Source organism: Microtus oregoni, unplaced genomic scaffold (genome assembly GCF_018167655.1).
Source record: "Microtus oregoni isolate MIOR12 unplaced genomic scaffold, Mior012 000046F_ref0000063, whole genome shotgun sequence".
Taxonomy (NCBI): domain Eukaryota; kingdom Metazoa; phylum Chordata; class Mammalia; order Rodentia; family Cricetidae; genus Microtus; species Microtus oregoni.
In genome coordinates, this window is record NW_024543220.1 from 14,122,133 (window position 1) to 14,141,034 (window position 18,902).

Sequence of the window (18,902 nt, forward strand, 5' to 3'; positions counted from 1 at the left end):
TGGAAAACGTGCTTGTGATCTACAACTATCCTGACTAGCCAACACTGACACTGTGTCCTTCATGAGATTAACTGGTGCTCCTGTGAGTGCGGCACAGCTATAGCACACTGTCCTCTGGGTAACAAGCAGAACTACACAGTACTCTGCATTAAGTTGGTGTTTGCTCAGACTGCAGTAATACCTGAAGAGCTGCTAACACCTGCTTTCAACCGGAATCAAGATTCTAAGGCTTCTGAGTAAAACATGGAAACAAAAATAAAAGGGGCTGGAGATGGGGGCTGGAAAGATGGCTCAGAGGTTAAGAGCATTGCCTGCTCTTCCAAAGGTCCTGAGTTCAAATCCCAGCAACCACATGGTGGCTCACAACCATCTGTAATGGGGTCTGGTGCCCTCTTCTGGCCTGCAGGCATACACACAGAATATTGTATACAAAATAAATAAATAAAAAAAAAGGGGGGGCTGGAGAGATGGCTCAGAGGATAAGAGCACTAGCTGCTCTTCCAGAGGTCATGAGTTCAATTCCCAGCACCCATATGGTGACTCACAACCATCTGTAATGAGATCTGGTGCCCTCTTCTAACATGCAGGTAGAATGGTGCATAAATAAATAAATTAACATGTAAATAAATAAATATATAAATAAATCCTTTTAAAAGAAAAGGACTAAATAATCATGTATATGGCTGTCATGCCTACATATTTAGTCTGAGTATAATGTGCATGCAGTGCCCCAAGCGGCCAGTAGAGGGTGTCAGATTCCCTGGGACTAGACTTAGACTGTGAACAACCATGAGGGTGCTAGGAATTGAATCCAGATCCTCTGAAAGAGGAGTCACTGCTTTTAACCACTGAGTCACCTCTCCAACCCCCAAACTACTAAATTTTGAGGTGGCACTTAAACGTAGGCAGAAATGACTCTATAACTATACTCCTCTCAGGTTACAGTCTCTATCCTTGCTGTTGGGCTCCAAACAGAGGGCTCTGCCTGGCACAAGATCTCTGACCTTATACTGGAATTCAACAGCATCACCCACTGCTACTCGTTTCTGGGCAACCAGCAAAACTAAACCAGATCCACATAAGGTCTATATTCTTCCTTTTAAAACAGAAAGCTACCAAACATTTAAATCTTATGGAATCTGCACTAAGTATCCATCTCAGACCTCTTTTCAACGTGAGCTCCAATCCTTATTTGGTAGGGTGGGATGTTACTAGGGATGGAACCCAGGGTTGTGCACATCACAGGCAAGCTCGCACCACTAAGCTCCACTGCAGCTCCAAGAAAGTGTTTCTAACCATTAAAGGAAACTCCATTGCGCTGCCGTTTGCATTTCTCCAATTTAATCCAGCATTGGCAAGTGGCCTCTTCAGGCACTGACGAGACACCTGACAGAAGGCCCCATCTTTGGTCTAGGTACAAGGAGCACAATGTGCTCCAACAAATCTGAGCTCTACCTCCCTACCCGAGAACAAAACACTTATTATTTCTCAGAATAGGTAAGAAACTCCCATCACACCAAGTGTGACCTCAAGAGAGGTCACTCCTGGTAGTGTAGCTGTGACAGCTCGGAGACCCAGCGCTTCCTTCACAGCCTCCACAGTAAAGCACTGTTCACATTACCTGCTCCTTCTCGAGCATGTCTGCTTTGCGCAGGATTTTCATCGCATACACATGCCCCGTGTCTTTCTTCTGCACGAGCCGCACCTGCAGGTTACAAAAGCAATGCTGGGTCGAGTCCACACTGCCAAGCTGAGGATTTGCATTTCCAGCTCTGGGGATCAAACCTGGGACTTCACAAACACTATTTACACTAGAAAAGCATTATAATTCAAACATAAGCAATAACTAGCAAAGAAACAGACAATACTTTTTAATGTTATATTTGAATGTATTTTGGAGCCATATCAATGCTGGGAAGATCTTCAACCATCTTTGCATCCGAACACTTTGGCTCCCAGTTGACCAAACTAATTTAAAAGCCTTCAGTTTCAAATTTAAGGTCTAGTTAAACCCATGACAAAAATTAGTCAGTCAGCTTGGAAAGCTGAAGTAATAATCACAGCATATAAAATGAAAATAACACATCAGGTCTACTTGTACTTGAGTACAGTAATCTCAGTATTCAAGAGGCTGAGGCAGAGCTGCTACCAGTGTGAAGCTAGCCTGGACTATGGTGTGATCCTTTGTCAAAAAACAACAACAAACCATGAAAGCAAAAGCTTTTCCATGGAAAAAAATGTCGAAAGGTTAAAAAACAAACAACAACAACAAAAACCTGCCTGGTGGTGGTAGCCCATGCCTTTAATAGCAGCACAGGAGGCAGAGGCAGGCAAGTATTTGTGAGTCCGAGGCCAGCCTGGTCTACAGAGCGAGTTCCAGAACAGCTAGGGCTACACAGGTAAACCCTGACTCAAAGAAAAACAAAAACCACGACAAAAAAAGAGACAGGGTCTCTATGTGACAGCACCGTGGTACTGGGAGAACAAGAGCTTTAAAACGGAAGACTCCGGTCCAGCCCTGGTGTCGGAGGTCAACAGCTGTGTGACAGTGCGCATCTTCAGAGTCTTAATTTGTAGACACCACCTCTAAAGTGGGTCCCGGTCGTGATTACATGAGACCTGTTGATGCACTGATAGCTGCAAAGTATCCTGACACCAGTGTCTAAGCACAATGGTACATGCCTGAAACCCCAACATTCTGAGGGCTGAGGCAGGGGATCATATGGTTGATGTAAACTTGGGCTACATAGTGTGACTGTCCCAAAAAAGGCAGTTCCAGCTGGATATTGGTGGCACATGCCTTCTCAGGAGGCAGAAACAGGTGGATCTCGGTGAGCTCAAGGCCAGAGAAACCCTGCCTCAAAAAAAAAAAAAAAAAAATCCTAAAAATTAAAAAAAAAAATAAATTACAAATCCTAAAAATAAGAAATAGCTAACCACCGTCATCTCTGACAGGACAGAGACATGATTTGAGACGATGATTGGGGAAACAAGAGGAAACAATGAGTTGAGGGGTAACTGTGCATGCCACTGAACCCCGTATCTTGTACATTTCAAGCTGTATAACACAATTGAGAGCTCCTGGTACGTTAGAAGCTGTGGTATTCTGGGATATTTTTTACCTCCCCAAATGCTCCTCGACCTATAACCTTTAAAGACTCAAAATCTTCCAGTCCAAGCCTTGTTCTCTTTAATCGAAGAAACTCTGTTTCCTTCCGAGCGTGGGCTGACCTCCTGAGTCGTTTCTAATGTTCAAAGAAAGGAAAGGGAGAAAAATTGAAACTCTGAAACCAAGTCCTATCTGCCTTGTGCAGCTGGGAGCAGGGCCACATGAGTCTACACATAATCTTCTCACACACGGCCGTGTCACACAAGCATCCTTCAGCGGTCCCTTCTTCCTGCCCTGGCCATCAGATACAACAAACAAGCCCCACTGGAGGAGATGTGAGAGCCCCGACTGAACAGCCTTAACAATCCACTGTTCAGACTTGTCTAACGAAGAGAGACAGTCTATTTTCCCTGAGCTCCTTCTTAGGTTAAGGGTGTTTTTCTTGAACTCCGGGACCAGCACACACGACCTTTCATCACCAAGCCTGAACTCCCTTTCTCCTCTGTCCTGGCTGTGTCGCTGGATTTCTGAAGGCCTGTCCGGGGCTGTCTGGTAAGCCGCACCATCCTGTGTTGGTTGTTTTTTCACCACACATATGTGGGCAGTGTACAGAAAGGCTGATTTGAAACAATACTTTCTTTGATAATGACATCAGAGATGTTCCTTACGGCTATGGAGCCTTTTTCATCTTTTCTTTTCTTAGAATTCTATCATTAATTAATTATCCTAACTGTGACTAGGGATACCTCTCTCTCCTGAGTATTTCATTAATTTCTTCCTCTGCATGAGTAACTGAGCCGCAAATCAATGTCAGCTCTCATACTCCTGTCACTGAGCCAAACGCTTCTCTGGCACCAAAGCTAACTTGATAGAGAAAACACAACCTTTCATACCGGGGCCCAAGGAAAAAATAACCACATCAATCACCTCTTCATCTTTTAGGCCTTCTTCTTCCATCACCTTTTCTAACTTCTTTTGTCTAAAATAAACAAAAAAAAAAAAATATATATATATATATAAATAGCATTCTATTCTGACAAGCCTATATGAACATGATTGCTAGCCACTTGCAAGTATTCATTTAGGAAAAGAAAAAAAAGTCTTCAGTTAAGTAAAAAATCATGAGACATATTTTACCTTTTTGGGTTTTTTTTTTTTTTTTGTGGGGGGAGGTTGATTTTTCAAGGCAGGGTTTCTCTGTGTAACAGCCCTGGCTATCCTGAAACTCGATCTGTGGGTCAGGCTGGTCTCAAACTCACAGATGTCTGCCTGCCTCTGCTTCCTGAATGCTGGGATTAAAGGTGTGCGCCACCACTGCCCTGCAAAACTACATTTTAAAAAGACTGCATAAGAATGAATAAATAAAGACTGCATAAGATAGTAAAGTAACAAAGAAGCCAGGCAGGGTAGTACACACCTGTAACACCAGCACTTAGGAGGTGAGAGCAAAAGGATCAAGAGTTCAGACTTACTCACAGTAAGTTCAAGAGCAGCCTGATCTTAGAGACTTAAATCTCAAATTTAAAAAACAAAAAAGAGAGAGAGTAATTACAGCCTCATGGTGATTTGACAAAACTGAAATAACCAGGTAAAAATTCCTTATAACCAATTCTACAGAACCTCCATTCATCAGCAAGGGGAAGGGAAGTACACTGGCTGGAATCTCCCCATCAACCCAATAATCCAAACAAGCAGACCACGTGCATAGATAAGGAAAGCAGAGAGTAGGGCTGGAATAGGGCCCAGGGAATAAGAGCACTGACTGCTCTTATTTGTAGGAGACCCAGGTTCAATTTCCAGCAGTTCACAGCTGTCTGTGACTCGAATTCCTGGGGTATGATGTACTCTTCTGGCTTTTGCAGGCACCCGACGGATAAGTGGTACACAGACATACATGCAGACAAAAGAGCCATATGCATTAAATTAAAATATTTTTTAAGGGCTGGAGAGATGGCTCAGAGGTTAAGAGCATTGCCTGCTCTACCAAAGGTCCTGAGTTCAATTCCCAGCAACCACATGGTGGCTCATAACCATCTGTAATGGGGTCTAGTGCCCTCTTCTGGCCAGCAGGTATACACACAGACAGAATATTGTATACATAATTAATAAATAAATATTAAAAAAAAATATTTTTTAAATGTATGTGAGCATACAGTCCACAGTAGCTGATGCGGCACATCACGTGGAAGCGTGGTGTAGGAGGGTCATCTGTCTATGTGTTACTTTCATTGGTTAATAAAAAAACTGCCTGGTCTTTTGATAGGCCAGCCCTTAGGTGGGTGGAGTAGACAGAACAGAATTCTGTGAGGAAGAAAGCAGAGTCAGGCAGACACCATGCTTCTCCTACCCAAGATGGGTGGTGGTTAGACTCATGCCAGTAAGCCACGACCCCGTGGTGATACACAGATTACTAGATATGGGTTAATCAAGATGTAAGAGTTAGCCAGCAAGAGGCTAGAGCTAATGGGCCAGGCAGTGTTTAAATGAATACAATCTGTGTGTTGTTATTTCGGGTGTAAAGCCGCAGGAGCCAGGCAGGACGAAAAGCAGGTCTGCTCGCCAGAAGCTGGCTGTTTTTCTGAAGGCAATGGAGAGTCCAGAGGCCTGAGTCAAGGACTAATATGTAGCAGTGCCAGGTCAGTAAATTTCCTCACCCTTTCTGTGAGCATTCTTCCCTCAACTGAAATGTTCCAATCAGAACCAGGCAGAGACAGGGCCACTTTCCCAGGCAGAGGCCCCCTCCTGAGCATCCCAGGTGTTTACATGGGTGCTCACTCCTGAAGGAGACTGGAAGCTTCTTGAAGGGGAGGGAGCACATTTGAAGACCCATCTCCAATATAAATAGTACTTTATACACAGAAAATATCTTTAAGGTATTATTAAAATTTTTAGATTTATTTTATAAGTGTTAGTGGTTTGTGCACCACATATATGCCTGGTGCCCACAGAGGTCAAAGGAGAGCGTCAGATCCCCTGGGGCTGTTACAGACGGCTATGAACCACTATGTGCATGCTAAGAACCAAACCAAACCCAGGTCCTCTGAAAGAGTACTAAGTGCCACCTCTCCAACACCTCTAGGGTACTTCTTTTTGTTTTGTTTTTCGAGACAGGGTCTCTCTGTGTAACAGTTCTGGCTGTCCTGGCACTCACTCTATAGACCAGGTTGGCCTCAAATCAGAGATCTGCCTGCCTCTGCCTCCCGAATGCTGGGATTAAAGGCATGCGCCACCACTGCTACCACTACCCGGCCTCTAGGGTACTTCTTAAAGAGCTCAAACATACAAGTGTGTGGATACATTCATGACTACTACCTATAACTTGCTCCTTTAATAGCTATCTAGGCTCCCTTCCTTGCATAGCCTCATTCAAAGGTCACCAAAATATAAGAGGGCTGGTCAACTCCACAAGAGCTGAACAAATAATCTATTTGTACATTAATAATATAATTTCTCTTGATGAGACAGATAAAAGCAATAAAAACAGTATAGAAATAACATGACTGTATCTCCATGATTAACACTGAGAAATGCCGAAGAGAAACCCTAAAAGTTAATATTACACAACTGTTGAAAAATTCAACATATTAGTCCTTCTGTCCTATCCTCTGGTTTGATTGACACCTACTCAGGGGAGACCATTAGAAGGGCTGCATTTCCCTATCCTCGGTCTTAAATAAATTGATCCTGGATCACTAATCATCATCGATATTCTACTGAATTTCTGATCATATGAAACGCTGCAGAGTTAAGAAAAACTAAGAAAAACTACCAGGCAGTGGTGGCGCACACCTTTAATCCCAGCACTCGGGAGGCAGAGGCAGGCGGATCTCTGTGAGTTCGGGCCAGCCTGGTCTACGGAATAAATTCTAGGACAGCAAACCCTGTCTCTAAACAAAAAACCCTAAGACGTAAGAGAATAGTTGCTGTTCTTCTCCCCACTTTTCCTCTTCCTCTTAGTCCTCCTTCTCTCTTCCACCTCTTCTTCATCTTCTTCTCTTTCAGTCCTGAGGACTGAACTCCAAGTCTTATACACACTAAACAAGTGCTGTACCCTAAACAACTGGCTGTACACTGCCAGTTCCTGGGTAAGACTGTCTGTAAAAAGTTGCAGGAGTTGTATACTCTTAGAAGAGTACATGTCTGCACTTCAGGGGGAAGGGCAACCATCATTATGTAATAAGTTAGGTCTGTGGCTTTAGTTAATCTATCACAGTCTTCAGGAAGAAAAAAAATACACACTATTTTGTCGGAGGAAATGCCTGTTTCTGTGGTTTTAATTTGATGGCTATTTATCTAAACCATCATTTGTCTTTAATAGGTAATTATCAATACTTACTATACTGGGTATACACCAGAGAGAACAGGAGGGGAGCCACTGTTCTAGAGAAGCAGACTAGAGACTAAAGAATAAAGAAAGCAAGCACCATTTAAGAGCTACATAATGTGCTTGGTCTGTGGTGGTACCTCAGAAACTAGGAAACACTGCAGCACGGGGTGACACACTACACTTGAAGAGCGAACTCTTGGGTTGTTTAAGAGATGGGTTTCTCTTTAAATTTGGAAAGGAGGCATGTCCTGGCACTCGGCTCTGTAGACCAGGCTGGCCTTGAACTCACAGAGATCTGCCTGCCTCTGCCTCTGGGATTAAAAGTGGAATTAAAGGTTCATGACACCACTTCCCAGCATGTTGGTATCTTAAATCCAGAGAGGCCTTAAACTCAGCATCTGGTCAAGGCTGCTCTAGGTTCTTGATCCTCTTGCCTCAATCTCAAGCGGAGATGGGCCACAACGCCCAGAAAGTAAACTGTCCTCAACCTACCTGTGGGACTTGCCATAGTATTTCCATGAATTGGCTCAATTTCTCCTATTTTGTAAACAAAAAGCAACTCCTAAATGAGTTTTATTTTTTCTTTTATCTCCAGAGTTTCGACACATCTCCCTCCCCATGCAGTGAGTCTCTTGTTTACAACAAAACCTTAGCTGAATGTGATGGTGCATGCCTATAATATCAGCACTCCGGAAGCTGACAAAGGATTGGAAAAAGGCCAGACAAGGCTACGTGTGAGACCCAATCAAAAAATAAAATAAACCAGGTGGTGGCGCACACCTTTAATCTCAGCACCCGGGAGGCAGAGGCAGGTGGATCTCTGTGAGTTTGAGGCCAGCCTGGTCTACAGAGCGAGTGCCAGGACAGGCTCTAAAGCTACAAAGAAACCTTGTCTCGAAAAACAAAAACAAAACAGACAAAAAAACAGCAGTAGCAAATAACTGGACAAAAAAATTCTAAATATTTACAACTGCATAAAAAGACTAGACATAGAAAGGAACCAGTATGTGGGAACTATACACTGTACACTGATAAAAAAAAATAAAATAAAAAAGGGAGACTTAAAAAAAGTCTTTTTACATTTATTTTTGGTGTGGTAGTGCACACCTTTAATCTTAACACTTGAGAGACAGGCAGTAATACATAGAGACCTTGTCTTTTAAAAAAAATTTTTTTTTAATAAAAAAAAAAAGATTTATGTGACGCTCAGGAGTGTTTTGCCTATGTGAATGTCAGTATACTGTGTGAATGCAGTGCCCATGAAGGCCTGAAGAGGGAGCTAGATCCTTTAAAAGGGAAGTTACAGATGGTTATTAGCCACCATATTGGAGCTGAGAAGCAAACATGGGTTCTCTGAAGAGCAACCATGCTCTTAAACCTTTGGCCATCTGTGTAGCCTCTAAGACTTATAAAGTAAAGCAATATATGATGTCAAAGTATCAGAATCTTCAGCATTGTTACAGCATCAATCATTCCAAACTGATCTACAGATTCAACATAATTCCAATTTATAACCACTGGATTTTCTATATTTGCTAACAAGCTAACTAAATCTATAAGAAACTGTGAATAACTTACAATATCCAAAATCAATCTTAGAGGGAAAATAACTGTAACCCCAAAAGGAAAAATTACCTAACGAAATGCACTCTCAGAGGACGAGCTAGCTCAGAGGGCAGAGGCTTTGCTGTACAAGCTGGACAGCCTGAAAGGAGGATGGAAAGAACTCTGAGTCCTGAAAGCCGTCCTCTGAGCTCCACCCATGTGCCACAGCATGCACACACCCCTAGCCACACATTCACTTATTAGAGTCATGGAACTAAATCTGAGAGGTTAAGCCTACAAAAATTACAGAACAGAGAATGTCTCTATGACTTGAAAACAAGGTCCAGGCAGAGGTGGCACACACCTTTAATCCCAGCACTTGGGAGGCAAAGGCAGGTGCGGGTTGGAGGCCAGCCTGGTCTACAGAGTGAGTTCTAGGACATCCAGGGCTACTCAGAGAAATGCTGTCTCAAAAACTAAAATGAACTCCTGAAACTCAGTAATAAAAAGTCAAGACAGTATTTTAAATTGGGCCGGGCAGTGGTGGCATAGGCCTTTAATCTCAGCACTTGGAAGGCAGAGACAGGTGGATTTTTGTGAGTTAAAGACCAGCCTGGTCTACAAAGCAAGTTTCAGGACAGCCAGGGCTACACAGTAAGACCTAATAGGTTTTGAGGTGTCTAAAATAAAAGTTATCACCATTGCCATTAACTAAGGCAAGTGCTTCCATGTTATAGCAGTCCTTCAAGATGAGGGAGCTGACAAGCAGAAAGACCTTCAGGAACAGCTGCTCCTCAAGAGACAGGATGCAAACCCTCAAGGAGCCACCAGACTAGATCACACTGCTTTAATAATGAACATTAGTGATCTGACCAACTCTTTCTTTTTATAGAGCAAGACTCCTGAATCACTGACCAGTAGACACAGCTTTACTAGAAAGGATCTGGAAATCTGTCACACTATCGCTCCACTGCAGCACATGGGCTATAACACGGCTGCTGCTACCCTGCTCTCCTCGTGTGTAACAACACATGCTACAACACATAACCGCAAGTTCTTCTTTCTTGTCTGTTTTGGTTTTGCCTTGTATATGATAGGTAGGCACTCTACCATGAGCAGCATGCCCAGCTCCCCAACACAAGGCTTTCAAGCAGTATTCTTTACCTCATTTCCCGTTCCTCGTGCTGAGCGATGAGGTTGCTATAGAAGTTCTCCAGTGTCACTTTGGTCATTGTCACCCTTTCCTTTGTGTGATTACTCATGGATGAGCATGGTGTTGAACCGGTCATTGCCATGGCTGCTGGAAGAAAACAGAGATTACTATGTATCTTCCAGCTGGAATTCAACAATTAAGCACTCCCCTGTCCCCTGGTAGAATATAAGCCAGCACAATCCTTCTGGAGGATGAACATAATATGAAACCATCAGGCAAACAAGACAGGCGTGGTTAGTAACCCAGACAATACAGAAGCATCGGGAAAGGGAATCTCAATGAGACTGTCTAGCCTGAGACATGTCTGTGGGGAGTTTGCTGGATTGTGCTACCCACTGTGCGTGGCACCAGACAGCTGGAGCATGGCTCAGCAGTTGAGAACTTGCTCTTGCAAAGGACCAGAATTCGGTGCCCAACACTTCCGTTAGACAACTCAAAACCACCACGGCTCCAGCTCTAGGGATCTGACACCCTCTTCAGCTCTATACCTGGGGTGCATATACACATATCCACTCCACATACAAACACATAATTTTTTTTTTTTTTTTTTTTTTTTTTTTGGTTTTTCGAGACAGGGTTTCTCTGTGGCTTTGGAGCCTGTCCTGGAATTAGCTCTGTAGACCAGGCTGGCCTCGAACTCACAGAGATCCGCCTACCTCTGCCTCCTGAGTGCTGGGATTAAAGGCGTGCGCCACCACCGCCCGGCCTCAAACACATAATTTTTAAAGATAAAAATAGGTTCGAGACCAGCCTGGTCTACAAGAGCTAGTTCCAGGACAGGCTCCAAAACCACAGAGAAACCCTGTCTCGAAAAACCAAAAAAAAAAAAAAAAAGATAAAAATGGAAGCTGACAGCTGTGGGTGTACAGGAACAGCTGCTTCAAGTTCCTGCTTGATGTCCACAGTGATGGACTGTAACCGGGACTGTGAGCCAAACACACCCTTTCTCCTTCAAGCTGAAGTTTTCTCACAGCAGCAGACAAAATCAAATCACCAGGTACGGTGTCACATGCCTGTAATTCCAGTGCTCAGGAGGCACTGGCACGACACCCTGTCTTGAGTTAGCTTTCTACTGCTCTGATAAAGACCATGAACAGAAGCAACTTGGAAATAAAGGACTGATTTGGCTACACAGCCCAAGTCACCACTGAAGGAAGCCACGGCAAGACCTCATGCAGACAACATGGAGGAGTGCTGCTTCCTGGCTTGCTCTCTACGGCTTACTTAGTCTGCTTTCTCATATACCCAGAACCACTGCCCAGGAATGGCACACTGCCTACAGTGAGCTGGGTTCTCCACCAATCATCATTCATCATTCAAGAATGTCCCACTGGTTTGCCCATAGGCCATTCTAATAGGAGCATGTTCAACTCAAGTTCCCTCTTCTCAGATGATTCTAGCGTGTATCAAGTTGAAAATAACAAAACAACCAGCAGACACCCTATCTCAAGCAAACAAAGAGTGCAAGTACACACAATTATACACCATTCCATTCTCTGCCAACTAGGAAACTATCTTGAAAAAATCGTTCATAAAGATTCAAACATTTAAAAAAAGAAAAAAAAAAAGATTCCTCTAAGCTGGTTCGATAAAAAGTTCTTTTCCTTTTGCTTTTCTGAGGCAGGATATCTGTGTGTAGCCCTGGCTGTCCTGGTACTCACTCTGTAGACTAGGCATCCCTCAACTCAGAGAACAACCTACCTCTGAACCTACCTCTGCCTACCAAGTTCTAGGACTAAGGCATGTACACCAACACCCAGCTTCAATGAAATATATATATATATATATATATATATATATATATATTTTTTTTTTTTTTTTTTTGGTTTTTGAAACAAGGTTTCTCTGTGTACCTCTGGCTGTCCTGGAACAGGCTGGCCACGAGCTCACGGAGATCTGCCTGCCTCGGCCTCCCAAGTGCTGGGATTAAAGATTTGTGCCACCACCGTCACCTGGCCACAGAAACATTCTAATGACAAAAGAAAATTAGAAACACCATGAATAAACATGTGACTGAGAGTATGAACAACCCTGCCAGATAGTGGCGGCGCACACACCTTTAATCCCAGCACTCGGGAGGCAGAAGCAGGGGGATCTCTGAGTTGAAGGCCAGCTGCTTGGTCTACAGAGTGAGTTCCTGGACAGCCAGGTCTACAAAGAGAAATTCTGTCTCAAAAAACAAAAAACAAGGGGACTGGCGAGATGGCTCTGTGGTTAAGAGCACTGACTGCCTTTCCAGACGACCCATGTTCAAACATTCCCAGCACCCACTGGTTAGTGTCAGTGTTATTAGTATTCTAACTATGGGAAATGAGAATATAATTTTTTTTGGATTTTGAGCCAGGGTTTCTCTGTGAAGCTTTGGCTGTCCTGGAACACACTCTGTAGACCAGGCTGGCCTCAAACTCTCAGAGATTAGCCTGCCTCTGCCTCCCAAGTGCTGGGATTAAAAATATGCACCACCACCACCCTGTGAGAATATAATTTTAGTCTAGAATGTATTTAGATTTTCAATTTCTACAATGAGAAGAATCTCTATGGCTGAAACACTCATCTATAGGTACTTATGTGTCTGACTTACCTTAAGGTATTTGATAAATGTTTACTGCTTCATTTTATAAGCTTAAACAACTTTAAAAAACACTATTACAAAGAAGAAAACTTTAGGAAAAGGATGTGCCGTGGTGGCACACATCTTTAATCCCAGCACTGAGGAGGCAGGGGCAGATGGAACTCTGTTCGAGACCAGCCTGCTCTACAGAGTGAGTTCCAGGACAGCAAGGCCTATACAGGGGAAATCCTGTCTTAGAGTGGGTAGGATGACAGAGAAAACTGAAAAACAATTCTAGTGCTCAAAGATACCTTAAAAATCAGAGACCCCCAACTTCCTCATTTTACAGTTAAAAACAAAACGAAACCCTTCAGGTCTAAATGCTTTTCCCTTGAAATTTAAAAACTCACTTTCCACCAAACTAACCTCTATTACCACACCTGGCCAGATGTCAGACAAACTGAAAGGCTCCAGCATGGGTGGCAGCACTCCACCATTTACCCTGAGCCCGCGTTTGAGTTTGCACAGCTAAGTTACTTCCTTCTTCCACCTTCCTCTGTCATCTGGATTTCTCTGATAGTGCATAACTGTGTCACCAAGGCTGGCCGGGAACTCACTCTCCTTCACCCAGAAGCTGGGATTACAGATGTGCACCACCATGCCTGGTGATCTGACTCTGTCCTTTACCCCCAACAGAAGCTGAGCAAAACTCACGAGTAGTAGTAAGGCACTTTCAAAGACAGCATCTTTAATGAAAACAACATTTAGAGGTCCTCCATTGATCCTTCCCAGCTCTCTAGATTGTTCATTTTGTGTATTAAATTAAGGTTTGCAAAGAATGTAAAGACACTTGTTATTACTAAGAGGGAAAAAAAAGGCTTAATTTAACATTAGTAGCTGGTTGTGTTTTGTTTTTGTTTTTTTGAGCCAGAGTCTCACTGTGCAGCCCTGGCTGGCCTGGAACTCACTAAGTATACATATCTGGTTGGCCTCATAGTGATCCACCTGCCTCCTCAGTCTTCTGAGTGCTGGGTTAACAGCAGTAGGTTTTTGTTTCTTTTAAAGATATTCAGGCAAAAACTGTATAAACAACAATGCATTCAGAGCAGAGATTCAAAATCAAGGTACCATTTTAGTGTCAAACATTTTGATCCATGACAGCAAATATATTCACAAATCCAAAACAGTGAAGTACTGAAAACTACTTCCAGAAAATATCATTTTTTTAAAAAAAAAAAAAAAAAAAGGGAAGTTCCTACCAATACCTAAACATTCTGCTTTTAAAACAGCGGTAGAGGATTAAAAAGAACTCTGAGCCTGGTGGTGGGGGTGCAGGCCTCTGATCCCAGCACTTGGGAGGCAGAGACTGTAGATCTCTGTGAGTTCGAGGCCAGCCTGGTCTACAAAGTGAGTTCCAAGACAGCCAATGAAGCACAGAGAAAGCCTGTCTCAAAGGGAGAAAAAAACTGGTTTATGCCGGGCGATGGTGGCACACGCCTTTAATCCCAGCACCCGGGAGGCAGAGGCAGGTGGATTTCTGTGAGTTGGAGACCAGCCTGGTCTACAAGAGCTAGTTCCAGGACAGGCTCCAAAGCCACAGAGAAACCCTGTCTCGAAAAAGCAAAAAAAACAAAACAAAAAAAAAACTGGTTTATGAAGCTTGGGTGTGGTTTCTTATTTGTCAGTCTGTACACCCTCCACCCACAATCAAAACCACATGCACTCAAAGTGTAGTTGGATAGAACACTTAGAACCAGGGCAGCAAAATGGCATCAGGTAGAAGTGCTTGCCACCAACCATGAAGATATGAGTTCAGTGCCTGGGACCCACATGGTCACTGGAGAGAGTCCACTCCCACAAGTTGTCCTCTGACCTCCACACACTCACCACAGGAAACCACCCCAAGCCTCTATCCACTCCACCCCGTGCACACATAAAATAAAGTTAAAAATGAGCTAAGTGAGAGTTGTCTAAAATTTTCTGGAGAGTCTACAGTTTGTGTGTGCGCGTGAGTGTGTGTGCACAAATCTACACAAACTGTGTGTGTGTGTGCGTGTGTGTGCGTGTGTGTGTGTGTGTATGTAGGAAATAGGAGACAAGTTTCACTTGGTAAACCAGGCTGGCCTTGAACTCATGGCAATTCTCCTGCTTCAGCTTCTCAAGTGCTAGGATTCTAAGCATGAGCTACACACCCAACCATAAAGGCAGTTACATTTTTCTATTTTAGTTTTGGTTTTTCCAGACAGGGTTTCTCTGTGTTAGTCTTGGCTGTCCTGGAACTCGTTCTGTAGACCAGAATTCATAGAGATCCACCTGCCTCTGCCTCCTAAATTTTGGGATTAAAGCCACGGGCCACCACCTCTGGGCCCTCAGGTGTTACATTTTAACAACTAAAATATACAGCTCAGTTTTAGAAAAGCAGATACACCTGCAGGCAGAGGCAGACAATGCCTTTCACGCAATGAATAATTAGTAGGTGAGTAAGCTAATCGTTTTTTAGTTGTCAACACAAATGCAGGAAGGGAGAGAACATTAACAGATTGGTGTATAAAGAACTGGGCAAGGTCAACGGTGACAGTAGTGGCCAGGCCTATATTTATTTATTTTATTTTATTTTTATTTATTTTTATTTTTTGGATTTTCGAGACAGGGTTTCTCTGTAGTTTTTGGTGCCTGTCCTGGAACTAGCTCTTGTAGACCAGGCTGGCCTCGAACTCACAGAGATCCGCCTGCCTCTGCCTCCCAAGTGCTGGGATTAAAGGCGTGAGCCACCACCGCCCAGCTTGTGGCCAGGCCTTTAATCTAAACACTCGGGGAGGAGGCAGAGGCAGGCAGATCTCTGAGTTCAATGGCAGCTGGTCTACAGAGTGAGTTCGAGGACAGTCATTGCTAAACAGAAACCCTGTTTCAAAAAACAAACAAAACAACTAACAAATAAATAATGACTAAAATGTTCCACAGGAAGCTGAGTGTAATGGTGCACGCCTTTAGTCCCTGCACTTGGGAGGCTGAGGCAGGCAGATCTTCGAGTTTGATGCCAGCCTACAGAGTGAGTTCCACAACAACAAAGGTACACAGTGAGACTCTATCTCAAAAAAATAAAAAATAAAGGGAACAAGCCAATAGGATATCACGTACATTCAAAGATGACAAATACATTAGGCCAACAAAAATCTATTTTCCACTCAGGATCTAATGCAATGGTAAGGACTACATTAACCTTCTTCCCCCTTTGAGCTCACTATGTAGACCAAGGGGGCCGTGAGCTCAGCTTGCCTCTACCTCCCCAGTGATTGTGGACACCACTACACCCTGTCCCTTTAACCTTTGTTCAAACAAACCCTTCTCTCTTCCTTCACTCATAAAAGGTGTAGCCTAATTCTAATAACCTTTAATCAAAAGATACGATTAATATTGCCCAATGGCACTTCATGGATTTACTGGGTCAACCAAGAGCTTCTTAAGAGGCAGGGTTTCCTTCCCCTCCTGCTTTCCGTAGTTCTAGCTCCTGCCCTGACCCACAGGCTACAGCAGCACCTGTCCTATTTGTTTCATTCTCCTTCAGCTCAGCAAAGAAGGGAACAGTAGACAAGAAAGTCTGAGGTTATTGTTTTTTAATTAACAAAGCATACACTCCTCTCATAAAATGCAATATTAAGGACTGTGAACTCATGAGGTCAAATGAGAACCACTGTTTTATGAACTATAGAGTTATGCCTAGCTGGCTGACTACAATGGTCTGTCATCTCTACAAACACCATTTCACCAATAATTTATTTCTTTGTGACCAAATGAACTCACTCTGTAGACCAGGCTGGCCTCGAACTCACAGAGATCAGCCTGCCCCTGCCTCCCGAGTGCTGGAATTAAAGGCATGCGACACCACTGCCGGGTCAAAAGATCTTTCATTGAACAATTCAAGCAGGGGCCAAGACTATTCCCTAGAGTCACGAGTGGAAGCCCTCCTGCCGTGGATAAGCAAACACAGGTGTATGTGTTTAATATCGCCCCCAAACTGTGCTGGGCACCTAGAACCTTCTAACGTTTGCCTGGGGAGCAGGGTGTGGGGGCGCACGCCTTTAATCTCAGCACTAGGGAAGCAGAGGCAGGTGGATCTCTGTGAATTCGAAGCCACCTCGGTCTGCACCAGCAAATCCCAGGCCAGCCAGAGCTACACAGTGAGACCCTGTCTCAAAACATAAGCCGCTCCGTTTGTGGCGGCCACTCGTGGGAGTGGGGAACGTGTGATGGGGAGCTGGCTGTGGCAGGACGATGTGGTGATCAGCAGAGTGGAGGACGGAGCTCTCCTGTAATGTTATGAGGAAGCTGGTATCTGATGTTTGGGGTGGGGCGGGGAGCTGTTCCTGCTGGCTGGTGGTTTTCTGTTTAGAGAAACCGCTCGTCCTGGCTAATTCACGGCCAAGGTGAGCTGAAGGAGGAAGCAGCGGGTCTACCTCACCCTGACCTTCCAATTCACGCCAAGAAACAAGACTGCCCCGTGTCTGTGGGTCCCCTGTCTGTGGGTCCCCTGCAGGGCGCCGCTGGCAGCCGTTTCCCGCTTTCTGACACACTTATCCTCTGACTCCTTAGCCACTTTTTCCTGTCCTCCAGCTCGGGTTCCTGTCCACAGTTCTTCAGGCCAATGCGGTGATCTTCAGGGGACGGGTACTCCAAAACTAACCGCAAACTAGGGGACCGCCTTCGAGGTCCCACACCTACCAAGGGGGACTCTCGAACTTCGGACACCTTCGGGTCCTTGCACCCCAGGAGGAGGTCAAGGTGAAGAGGGGTGCTGACCGAGGTCCCAGAGGGAACGGGCTGAGGGCAGCCGGCACACAAAGCTGGCGACCAGGGAAGAAAGAGGGAGCGGCTGCCCGTCCCGGCTGCACGCCGAGTGGGGACCGGGAGTGGAAGGGAAGAAGACGGACCAGGGGGTTGGGGGAACAGCAGAGAGGACGCTGACAAGAGGCTGAGGAGGCCGGGAGGACGCGGGGAACCCGGCCCGCGGCGGGAGAGGGGAGCCCCTGAGTGCCTAGAAGCTGAGGGACGGACGAGGCGGCGAGCCTGAGGCGACCGCCGCCAGACACTCACCAGACCCGGGGGGAGGGGGGCGCGGGGCCGGCGGCCACGGCGCAGACGCGACGTGCGGGCGGCCCGAGAGCGACGGCGATGCGCCGGGGACTCCGAGGGAGCGCGGCCGCCGAGCCGCGACGGTAGAGGACCACGGGAAGAACCCCAACTGCCCGAACAAACGGCAGGGCGAAGGGGCCGAGGCTCCCCGGTACCCCTCGGTCTGTGGCGAGGGGCCGCCGCGGCAGAGACTGCGCATGCGCCATCCGCCGGCGGCGTTCCCTGTGCAGCGGGACTGCGCGTGCGCACTGGCGCCCCGCCCACCTCTTCACCCCTCACCCGGCTGCGCCCAGCCCGGGAGGTTTAGGGAGGATGGAGTAGTGCTGTGTGGGGCGTGCTCCCAGGTGGCTTGGGCTGGGCTAGTTCGCCTTTGTTTTGTTTTTTGCTTTTTTTTTCCTTTTGAAATAATTATAGACTCACCAGAAGTTACAAAATGAAAATGCTGAAGTTCCGTAAAGGCCAGCACCCACCCAGCTTCCCTCAAATGTCTTACATAAGACACCGTCTCAACACCCGGAAATTGACTTTGGCTCTTTATCAACCAAGCCAACGCAATCAACTAGCCTGCCTGGGATTTTAACAGTTGGCGTGAACTCGTGTGAGGGTGTCCGTAGTTCTCTGAAATTTAATCAGAGTTTTCTCCACCCTCCCTGACTTCCGATCATTGTAGCCATAGTCTGTTGGAGCCCTTGGCCCTACCTAATTTTCAGGATTGCAAAGAATGAATGTGCTTGGCCTGGGATCAGGTGAGCTCTCACACGTTAGACCTCTCCGTTGTGCACGGATCTTCCCTTACAGGTGCTACTAGTTCATGCCCTGAGAATTGAGCACACTGATCTTGATTGGAAAGTTCTAAACTCCTGGAAACAATTGTGAGTGACCCAAGGTCCCAGCCTCCCTGCCAAGGGGTCCTCTGGGAGCAAGAGAAGAATGTTCCTCCTGTTAGTCATTCCCTGAGCATTTGGTGGTAAGTGTTCCCATTCACCCTTTCCTAACTGATGAGACCATAGGATTTAGCTTTCTTCAA

General features: G+C 45.3%; 1 protein-coding gene across 3 annotated transcripts in view; it reads right to left on the reverse strand.

The window, feature by feature from the left end:
* Positions 1-18,109, reverse strand: part of Stk38 (serine/threonine kinase 38) — a 35,322-nt gene extending 17,213 nt beyond the window's left edge. The window contains exons 1-5 of one of the 3 annotated variants that reach the window (XM_041634809.1): positions 17,837-18,109; positions 10,146-10,278; positions 4,037-4,088; positions 3,123-3,245; positions 1,622-1,705 (exon numbers count right to left, since the gene is read on the reverse strand). In XM_041634809.1, coding sequence (XP_041490743.1) covers positions 1,622-1,705; positions 3,123-3,245; positions 4,037-4,088; positions 10,146-10,278; positions 17,837-18,074 — 630 coding nt within the window. In that variant the 5' untranslated portion in view covers positions 18,075-18,109. Of the gene's footprint in view, positions 1-1,621; positions 1,706-3,122; positions 3,246-4,036; positions 4,089-10,145; positions 10,282-12,047; positions 12,164-17,836 lie in introns of those variants that run through there. The other 2 variants (XM_041634808.1, XM_041634810.1) reach the window with 2 other exon arrangements.
* Positions 18,110-18,902: the final 793 nt, after the last annotated feature.